Raw genomic sequence first — 10,337 nt, forward strand, 5'->3', positions numbered from 1 at the left:
ACTAAAAAACGGAAGGAAAAGATGTTTGCCAGCACCGGTATATACTATTTAATATCTGAAGCATTTGAACTGGGGCGAGAAAACACAGAGGAGACGGCGGAAAGTATTCCAAGTTCATGCGGACAATTCAGTACAAAAAAAAAAAGAAAAAGAACAGTGGGTTTTTTTCTGCCTTTTTGTTTTACTTGAGATGCTTTTTCTAGTCTATTTCCCACCCGGCAAACCTACATTCTTTTCCCTAAGCCTGACCCGTAGAAATTTTCTGCCGTATATGTAGCTATGAACTGTTAACACTTAGTAAAAATCCATGCTACTTTGTACGAGGCAAGTACTCAGATCATACGTATTAGTGAAATAAACACAAATTGACAGTCTTGAGTGTGCAGGCGAGTATTTATGCTTTGACGTTTAGTTCCTTGTTGCATCGCTTCTGCAGCGAGAAAAAAAAAGCGATAATGAATTCTTACGATCAAATATGTATGAGCTTTATTCTCTGCGCAAATGGCATCAGCATTATCTTCGCCCTACGCTGTGAACAATGATACTGTCAATCAGCTTCATGTCATCGATTCAAGCGTGGTCGTGGGCCAAGCTGGCCTTTGTGCCTGACTTTCCTGGGCATCAACAGGTAGCCCCATCTGTCGACCGCTATTAGCGACCACCACTACGTAATTGATTGGGAATAATTTCACATTTACCTTGGAGAAAATCATGGAGTACGGCGAGACGGTGCGCGAATACATTGATTTGATTGCACTCTCTTCCTACGTGCTGAAAAGCTTGAATACTAAAATGCTTCCTCCACTCGCGCCGATTTGTTCTGACGGCTATAGAAAATCAATGAACAGCGAAAGGCGCAGTAGTGAACCAAAACATATTGTATTCCAGATTTCTTTTTTAAACATTTTACTGCCCTAAATCTAGCACATCCGCTTAATGGGAAAGAAAAATATGCGATGTTTTACACCGGGGGAAGTATTATTCATTGCAACACGGTCCGATTATATTTTTTTCCATAGCAATTATCCATTCAAGAAGAACTTTGGTACTCTGCTTAGATATCGGCGATAATATGGGTCTTTTACTGCAAAATGAAGCACCAATTTCAAGAATGTCTTCTCAAAATAAACTGCCACCGTAATTACTTCGCACGCAAGCGTTCTACGTTAATTTCTGTTTGACAGCTTCTCGGTGTAGAATTTAAGAGACTATTAGTGGTGGCGAAGTGTATGCCTCTTTATTCTTGCGGCAGCTGGTCGAATTTCTCATAAGCTCAGCTGTCATTTTTGTCCCTCGGATAACACGTGAAGCACAACATAAGATGTTCACCAAAGACGTTCAAATAAATTAAGGTGCAGCAAGCTAGAGGGTCCACCCCATGATATCGACCCTATTCTTCAAGCAATTTTACACACAATAGGAGAGTGGGTTTACGCCGCCGACTATTTCACACATATCCGAAACCCCAATCATCAAGCGCATTTAAGGACGCAATATTTCAAGACTTTCCCATTAAACCTCTGTGCTTAGGTACTTTGAATTTGGAAGTTGACCAGCTCCACGAGAGGAGAAACAGCCGTGGATCTTTATGAATCCGCATGTATATGCTTTAAATTTAGAAGGCTGTGCAAAAATGATATCATGTACACATTGGGCGAAATGCATAACAAGACCCATCATTAGAGACCGAGTATGAGCCTCCAACGTACATACGATCAACAGAAAAAGGTTGACATTGCAGATCGCATATCGCACCCACGCACGCACACACACAATTCAGAGAGCATGTTTCCGTATAAAAGATATTTAAAAAAATATATCAGTACCCCTGCCGGAATAAATCAAACAAGCAAGGCGGTATACACTAGAGTGTACACAGATAATTTTCCTTACTAAAACTCATCACTTAGATAACATTGCAAAACATTATAAAACTGATTCTTTTTCTTTATTGATGCCGTCAAGCATCCTCCCAAAACAGCCTGCCTTCTACACGGCGCACTGGAAAGCATTACAATGCAGCTGAATTGTATTGAGCGCTTAGCTTTTACAACGAATGTGGAAGGAAACACGAAACTCACACGGTACAAAAGGATGCACTCATCAGATTAATGCCTTTGTACAACTACACCTTACATGCCCGCTGAGTGGTGTTATTTTCACTGTGCTTTGCGCAGGAATTGCAGATTTTCCTCTCTGGTACGCCATTCTTCAAAATAATATGGGTCATATTCTGGGGCAATTGTAGGGTGCTCATGCATAGAGCAATAGTTTCATCGCCCTAGCGACGAACGATATCCTGGAAGCTTTTTATCATCTTTTCACTGATTAATACGCAAGGCTTCGAGTGGCAGTTCTCAAGTATCGCAAAGATGGATGATTTATTCGGTACCAGCCAGTTCCCATTCGTCTTCTTTATAGTGTGAATATGCTAATGAGACTGAACACAGCCCGTATTTATTTTTTCACTGGCATAAACACGCAGCACGAGCTTTCTTCGTATGCCTTAATATCGCTTGACCAGCTGTCAGCGAAGCCAGGTCGTAGGTTATACCTCGTTGCGCTCGTTTGCACAATGAATCGAGTGGATCTAGGCTGAGACACTTCTCTGCGCTGATATATGGGAACGTGACTGCCGCCGTTTGCTGAACAACCTCTGCGCAGGATATCGGGGACACCATGGTGTGATGAATGTCGCGGCTCCCCAAATGTGCTATTGGCTGGCCCTTTTGGACACATCTGCTCTGAAAGGCGCAGTGTGGCGTCGCCCCGGAACTGTATTGTATCCCGGTGCGCGCTTTATGGTGTTTCTCCTACACGTAGCCGCTGTTAAAAGCCGTCATACCTCAGAAGGGAGAAGATAGAGAACACTCTCATCTGACCATGGCCACTCAGCGCTGCTTCATCACCAGCCTGATCGTGTTTGTCACGGTGATGGGCCTAGAAGTACCTGTTGAGGCTCTTGCTCCGCGACGAGTCAGAGTTCTGGGAGATGGTGAGTAACCATTGAAACTCACCTTTGGAGATACTGCTATTTCAAATTGTGAATCTTTGAATACCTTCTGAGGATCTCTGGTCAATTCACCATTTCTCGTGCTTCCGATTTCCATTGTCCAGAAGTGCGTTTACGGATGGTAACTCCTTTCGTACTCGGCATATTTTAAATGCATAGTATGTTTGCGTTATTGTGCACTTTCTTTTTTTTTTTTTGAAAGCACGGGTTTAAATGTTTGTAACAGCACACACGCGAAGCTGATATCAACACAGAGATTAACCTTATAAAAGGGGTGATAAAATTATGTGTGCGTGTCTGTGATGGGTTGTGTGAGAAGATTAGCATATGTTTTATCTGCCACCCTAAAGTGTAGTTCTTTGGAGAAAAGCTCGTCTTAAACTTTATATCTGTAAAGCTGAAAGGGCCATTTACAATCTGCTTGCAAAACGTCTAGCAATGTGAAGTCGTCAGTTTGTTCCTTGTTGGACTCGTAGTCTGCAAACGAGCAGAGTAGTGCTTTTCAGCTCCTAAGAGGATGCTATATAGAATAGATCCGCTTATCATTTTGGCACTGAAAACACACCAGCGTAATAATCAGCAACACAAGTATATTTCTGGTGTCAAAGCTTTATGCTCATCCTTCTTTAGAGAAACATTATTTTAAAGCCGTAATTCTTTCAAGCCAGCAAAAGACTCGCGCATATAACACTGAATGCAAATATGTATGCTTGTTGCACTGCACAGCATTGAGAGGTTTAAATCGGTACACTATGTACTATTGTGGACAAAAGTTTGTGGACCACGCAAATTGAAATTGCAGCCAAAGCGAATAACTATCGTATCGACCAGTGGTATCGGGTGGCATGAGAACTCTTAACAAAATGGACCTGCGTGGTCTTGCTTATGTGCTGACTTTCCACGAATGGAAAATGATGAAAATTATGGTGTACAGCGCGAGAAAGTGACTGCATATTTGACACGAGCAGTCCTCTGAAGCATGACGTGTAATGTAAGCAAGAAGCAGTAATGTGTAATGTGAATTATACGTGTAAAGTGAAGCTGCGGCAATGGCTAGTCGCTTAATGTAGCTGCCAGAAAGCATTATATACGCACTTCACCACGGGTTCCGTCCCTGCCTACAGTCGGATGCTCTTCATCTGTTATAATTGGTAATTACACGCCTATACTCTGGTGCGTGGCGCTGCACTACGACGACGGTAGAGTGGCTTCATTACCTCGAAACTTCACTGCTTCATTGTATCAATAGTGCCGTCAGGTGAACCCTCCTAATGCTTAAGACTTGTAACTCACACTGCAGAATTACTGGCTAAGTACTTGAATTGGCGAAAGCTTAGTGTCACCAGCAGCCAAGCAGGCATACTCAATCTATCGCCCCTGGGGGTCTGCATACGCTCCCGCCTTGATGATCGCCGACTCTCCGATGCGGAGTCTCTAACAGGACTCGAGCAGCACTACTAACCAAGCAACGCTTCGATCCTAGCCGTCGACTGCAAGCTGTCTACCGGTACTTCGCCGCCTCTGGCTCTGTATCGCGCAGAGATGGAGGTGAATTATGATGACCATTTCCAAAGCACAGCGCTATAGGTTGTTTGCAGCACCCAGGGAAACCCTCCAGTGATGTCCTATTGGTCTATAGTATCAGTAAGCGAAGCTGGTTTGTTCATTTTTGCACGGGTTCGAATCTCACTTTAGGCCTTCAAACCTGGCTCGACCAAAGGGCTTACGGGTGACACTTCATCCTAGGGCGAAATGCGAACTGCATGGCTGAACAGAACTTGCAGAGGAATCGGGTTGGGAACTGTTCATTTCTGCGTGTTTCACTGCGTCGATGAGGGCGTCTGCAGGACTCGATAAAGTAATCAGCATTCGTCAGAAATATCTCCTCTGGTTCAATGTTTCACTTTTTTTTTTTTCTGGACGCAGGTAGGTGTGTTTATCGTGGAAACCCGATGGTGCGCGGCTTCATCACGGTGGAAGATGGGAGATGCTTCGAAGCAGAGTGCAGGCCTGAAGACGGAATAGTTCAATTCAGTGTGTGAGTTGACCTTGCAACTCTTTTCTCTAGCTCAATGTTCAACTCACCCTCTAAATATTTTTATCTCGTGATGCCTAATGACATGCCCCATATTTACTGGCCCATACTCACACACACACACACACCAAAAGTGCGCGCATATTGGTCATGTATTGACAAAATTGTGCACTTCCTACAGAGACGGACTGTAAGTCGGCAGCGGCGGGAGACACACCGGCGACTGAAATGACTTTGGACCAAGTTCTAGACTTAAGAACAGTGGACATACTTTACTAGAAGTTCGCAACTACGAAAGCTGACGCGCAGTCGTTGCGTTTACCCCGATACAATCTTTCGTACCATATTTAATAATCAATTGTTTCACGTTCTAGAATGATGTGTTATTGAGACCTTTAGCATATCACCTACGGTTACCAGTGAGCAAGTCCTGATTGGTCCTGACGCGGCAGGTATGCTGTCACCACAGAACATTTATCCAAAACATAGGCTATAGGCCACATTCTTTGTGAGTGCCCCATATACAGCGAGGAAAGACAGTGTCTATGCCGTGCGCTGGAGCGTCTAGATGGACGCCCACTGACTGAAATCAAGATCCTAGGTCCCTGGCCACGGCGATCGTCTGCGGTGGAGGCCTCCTAGGCACTGCTCCGCTTTATGAAAAGCACAGGACTGATCGAAAGGCTTTGGTTTTCTATGTTACGTGATATGACTGTGACGTGATGTCATGTGACATGTCTGTGATGTGACTGTGGAGTCTTCACCCATCCCTATCTCACCCACAACTTTTGTGCCCACCTGTCCCTCTCCCCCAGTGCAGGGTAGCAAACCATGCAGTTCCTTTACTGGTTAACCTCCCTGCCTTTCCTACTCATCTGCCTCCTCCTCCTAATAACCAAAACAGTGTCTTACCCTCTTTTCTTGCTGCGAACGTCCAGTCTTTCAGATGGGCGATGAAGGGTCAGTAAACGAAACGGCGCGCATAGGTATGAGTTAAGTAGCGAGGAATCAGTCATGCGCTCTTAGCTTTATTTGCTGATCATTCGCCGGGCATCCCGTAGTATTGAAGTGCGTCGCTGGGCGCGCTTTCCTTGTCATGCTATCGGTGATGACGGGTATGTCCGCAGACGACGGGCGCGTGAAGCCATCCGGTAGCCTCAGAACAGGCGGCGCATTACCTCTTCAACTCCGGACCGGTAGCGCAGGCGGCGCACGCTAAGCTAGAAGGCTGCGTTAACATAGTATATTTGGTTCCGGACTAGTGCTGCAAACTCTAGAGGTTTTATTCTTATCTGTGGAACTTTCCCGGACTTTGAGCGAAAATTCGTCTAAAGACAATTTCTTTCCAGCCAGAGGAGTTTTTTTCTTTTGTTTTATAATTGAGAAGCCAGTACACAGGCTTGTCGGTACTTCAAAACAACTGCCGTCGGATCTATGCAGGAGTAAGCGGACATGGCCGGTGACAAGCAAACTCCACTGATATTAAAAAGAGAAAAGTGGCATACGTTGTGGTGGTTAGGATAAACATCGTGTCAAAAGAATCAGAGCTGGTTAAGAGGTTAAGCGGACACATGTTCCACTCCTCCATGATGTGTGGCAAAAATTAGTATTTGAAGGCGTTAACCTTAGCACTGCAGGCGATAGTAATTGTGCATGATGATTCATTGCTTGGCGCGTAGTGTTAGGTGTAAGAAAAAGGTCTGAACTCATGGACAGCTTATGATTTTTTTAGCAAGAAAACTAGCTTCAATCTTTGAGTTTATCGGCGCAGCTATAAAGTTTCAATCCCACGAGTCCTCATGAGGGTAGTTGGCGAGTAAGTTACACGAAACGTTGAGAAAAATAAAACGGACTTCTTTGTGTTGTATTATTTCAAGTGCCTTCAATGTTACGTTTAGTGTAGGGATCCCAGACGGTGCATGCATATTCTAATGATTATCTTATTATTGAAAAATAGGTAATTTTTTTAGGTTCGGGTCGGTCAAGTTTCAGTTTGTGTCTAAGAAAAGAAAAGCTAATGAGCATGCGGTTGATGCATGTTTATTCCAGTTTAATGTTTTGTTATAATAATACCGAGATACTTGTACTCACTGGCTTTCTGTGCAATCCGTGGTCATCTTCAAAACATGTACAAGTAGGTCATCTCTTTGACGGAGAAAGTGATAGATGCGGAACTTACATATGCTTCCCTCGATCGGATCGGATTACATGTCTGTTCCGACTGCACAATTTTATGTGTTACACATTCTTTGCTTTTTGAAATCAGTGGAACAGTCCTTGCAAGTATAACTATGGCTAGTCAAGAAATGTTCAAAATATTTTCTTTCACGTGCATTTTTTTTTGCGTTTTTTGCTTGCTCTCTCCTAACATATCATTTCATGCATCTCCCAGTTACTAACATTCCTCCACAGCTTAAAGGGGCCTTGAAATATCAGAAATTAGGTTACGTTTGGTTTGTGGGCAATGCGCAATGCGTTTAATATGTGCTTATATTTGGCTTCGACGGCGAGGCAGCAAGTTTTTGCCGAAATTTCTTGGGAACAACATGAAACATATTACGAAAAGATGCTTGAAACTTTATAAAGCAAACATATGGCTGCTTGGGGCACGTTCAGTTATTTCTGACAATTTCTAAATTTTTATTGCCTCTAAAACATCGCACATTCCTTGCACGGAAAATTATCCGGCTAAATTTTTAAGGGTCTTACTTAGAAAATATTAGTAAATCAAAATGGGCTATGACTAAACACATTTAACACTCTCCAGCATAGACAAATGGGCGATGACTAAACACATTTAACACTCTCTAGCATAGACTCACATACTACTTTCGATCATCATAAAAATATACTATTGATCAAACTTTCAAAAAAGCACAGACCTATAAAGACTTTGGAAGGTTTGTTGATTTAGGGAGTTTAGCGTCCCAAAGCGAATCAGGCTATGAGACACACCGTAGTGGAGGGCTCCGGAAATTTCGACCACCTGCTTATTTTTAACGTGCACTGACATCGCACAGCACACGGGCGCCTTGCTTTCTGCCACCATCGGAAAGCTTCGACCGCCTTGCTTTTTGCCCCCCCTCCCATATCGGTCTTTCAGTAACAATGAGGCACGCATCTGGAGGCGATTACAAGCCGGTAACTACATCTGCCCGGTCTGGGTTTTCGTAACACAGACCGGGGAGGAAGAGGATTCAAATTGTAAAACTTGCGGCCAAAAAGGCACACTAGATCATATAATATGGGAATGCGCCGACTCCCCAGACGCCAGCATTACCACTGAGGGTATAGAAGCCTGGGAGGTTTGCCTGCAGAGCGGAGATCCCACCGTTCAGCGGCACGCGACCCGCCTCGTCTGAGGCCGTGAAGAGGTCTTGTAACCTCAGCCTGCAGGACCCTCCTGACCCGCCCTCCGGCCTGCGTACCGGGGACGGGAGATGAAGGGCTCCTTTTCGGTGAAAATAAAGTTTTCATTCAGTCATTCCGGTTGTCACGCCCGTTTTCCAGAGCGTAGATGTAACGGGCTAGCACACTTTCGCTTCTCCGAGCGACATGCACTGCATTCCCAAAGCGAAAATTCGGTGGAAGCTTAAGCATGCGCCTGTAAGGATGTGAAACCGACAGCGTTCATGGCTCCTGTATGCAGCCTGCCTTGCGTATCCCCGTTCGTGCACATGAACCCTGCTACTCGCTTCATCACTGACGCCTCATTTTTTTGTCCATCCACTATCTTATAACCTCGCAGCATAAAATCATAAGCTGCCGCCTGACGTGCGGCTGTTCACTACATGTTTTCAGTCATGCCGTATGCAGACCATGCATCTAGCCCACTTGTTTGAGCACCTATAGAGAATAATTTTTTTCTTTCATCTAGAGGTGATAAAATGGATTGACGCGGAGGAAATGCGGTGACATCTTTCTTTCACTCAGTAACATATACCAATTCAGATTATATTCCGATTCCACCCCATTCCTATTCTGCTTCTATGGGGTTCCTTAATGTGCCCTGACATCGCACAGCACATGGGCGAAAAGTAAGGCGCCCGTGTGCTGTGCGATGTCAGTGGACGTTAAAGAACCACAGGTGGTCGAAATTTCCGGAGTCCTCCACTACGGCGTCTCTCATAGCCTGAGTCGCTTTGGAACGTTAAATCCCACAAACCAAACCAAACCAAATCGTATTCTGCTGTTCTATTCGTAAACGCTGTTTACATAAAACGTTTGCTGAGCCATTCTTTGTCATTTCTGTTTTATCCGATAAACTCTTATCCGACCAGTCCCTCCTATTCGATAGAGCTAAACAGGTGGAAGTTGCCGCAAACACCGCTTACCGTCGGCAACGGATAGCAGGCGCAAGGTTTATACAGACGCATGACGTCAGTCAGTTTCCGCCGTCATACTCATGACACTCTTGTAATACTAGCGCCATAAAAAAAATGAAAAGAACAACAAGACGAATATACTCCACCCTCTTGTCGTTTATTGCCTTCATCGTATGTTCCCTTTATATTTCAGCGTCCAACAGTGCAGCATGCGTTCTCCAGGGAGAGGCTGCTTCTACATGTACGGCAACTTGGCGTCACGCTGCTGCCGGGCGCCTATCGCTTGCAGCTGAGGAGACCTCCGAATAAAGGTTGCTGCAACTTGCTAAACAAGCGAAACGAGACTGCTATACTGGAAGAATCAATTCTACCAAAATCCTAATTATGAGGATGGCCGCAGTGGATGAGTGATGCAAGAATAACAGGAATGTGCCATGACCATTTTGCAAGGAAAGCGTCTCTTTAGGCAAAGTGTCATTTGGCCCGTCTATAACTCAAAGTCTTAGGGAACAAAAAATCTGATTAAGACATGCGCCGTTTAGCTTAAGTAAGCCCTTGGTAGACGTGATGCTGACGGGGTTAAAACGGTCCTTCCTGCAAACCGCAAGCCTCAATCAAAGTTGGAATTAAATATACTCGACTGCACTATTGTATGACTCTCAGCCTAAAGCCGCATGGCAACAACACAACACAAAATTCTGAAGCATTATGAATAAAGCAGCGGGCATTTACGATGCCCCCTCTCCCCTTCCACCCGACTCTCCCCGTCTTGTGGTGGAGATGCTGCCCTCTTCAAACGATCGGGCCGCCGGGATAAGCCGACTGCGTGTGAATACGCAAACACCGGATATAGGCCGCAATGCGTCATATACCAGCCAATGGCAAGGGGCCGCTAGCGTCATAAATAGGAGCCGACTCCATTAACGGTACAGGGGGGATCAAAGGCTAGCACTAGGCAATTAGC

At 44.8% G+C, this 10,337-nt stretch overlaps 1 protein-coding gene across 1 annotated transcript; it reads left to right on the forward strand.

Annotated features, from left to right (window-relative positions):
- Positions 1-2,883: 2,883 nt before the first annotated feature.
- LOC146191130 (uncharacterized) lies at positions 2,884-9,666 on the forward strand. Its single transcript, XM_084600275.1, has 3 exons — positions 2,884-2,995; positions 4,940-5,051; positions 9,567-9,666. The coding sequence occupies exons 1-3, from the start codon at positions 2,884-2,886 to the stop codon at positions 9,664-9,666; spliced, it is 324 nt and encodes a 107-aa protein (XP_084456401.1).
- The last annotated feature ends 671 nt before the right edge of the window (positions 9,667-10,337 follow it).

This window comes from Amblyomma maculatum, chromosome 4 (genome assembly GCF_055883805.1).
Source record: "Amblyomma maculatum isolate TAMU_Amacu chromosome 4, ASM5588380v1, whole genome shotgun sequence".
NCBI classification, from domain to species: Eukaryota; Metazoa; Arthropoda; class Arachnida; order Ixodida; family Ixodidae; genus Amblyomma; species Amblyomma maculatum.

Coding starts and splice junctions, on each gene's coding strand:
- LOC146191130 (XM_084600275.1), top strand. CDS start 2,884: ATGGCCACTCAGCGCTGCTTCATCACCAGCCTGATCGTGTTTGTCACG. Junction 2,996..4,939: donor AGTCAGAGTTCTGGGAGATG/GTGAGTAACCAT, acceptor TTCTGGACGCAG/GTAGGTGTGTTTATCGTGGA. Junction 5,052..9,566: donor GGAATAGTTCAATTCAGTGT/GTGAGTTGACCT, acceptor TTTATATTTCAG/CGTCCAACAGTGCAGCATGC.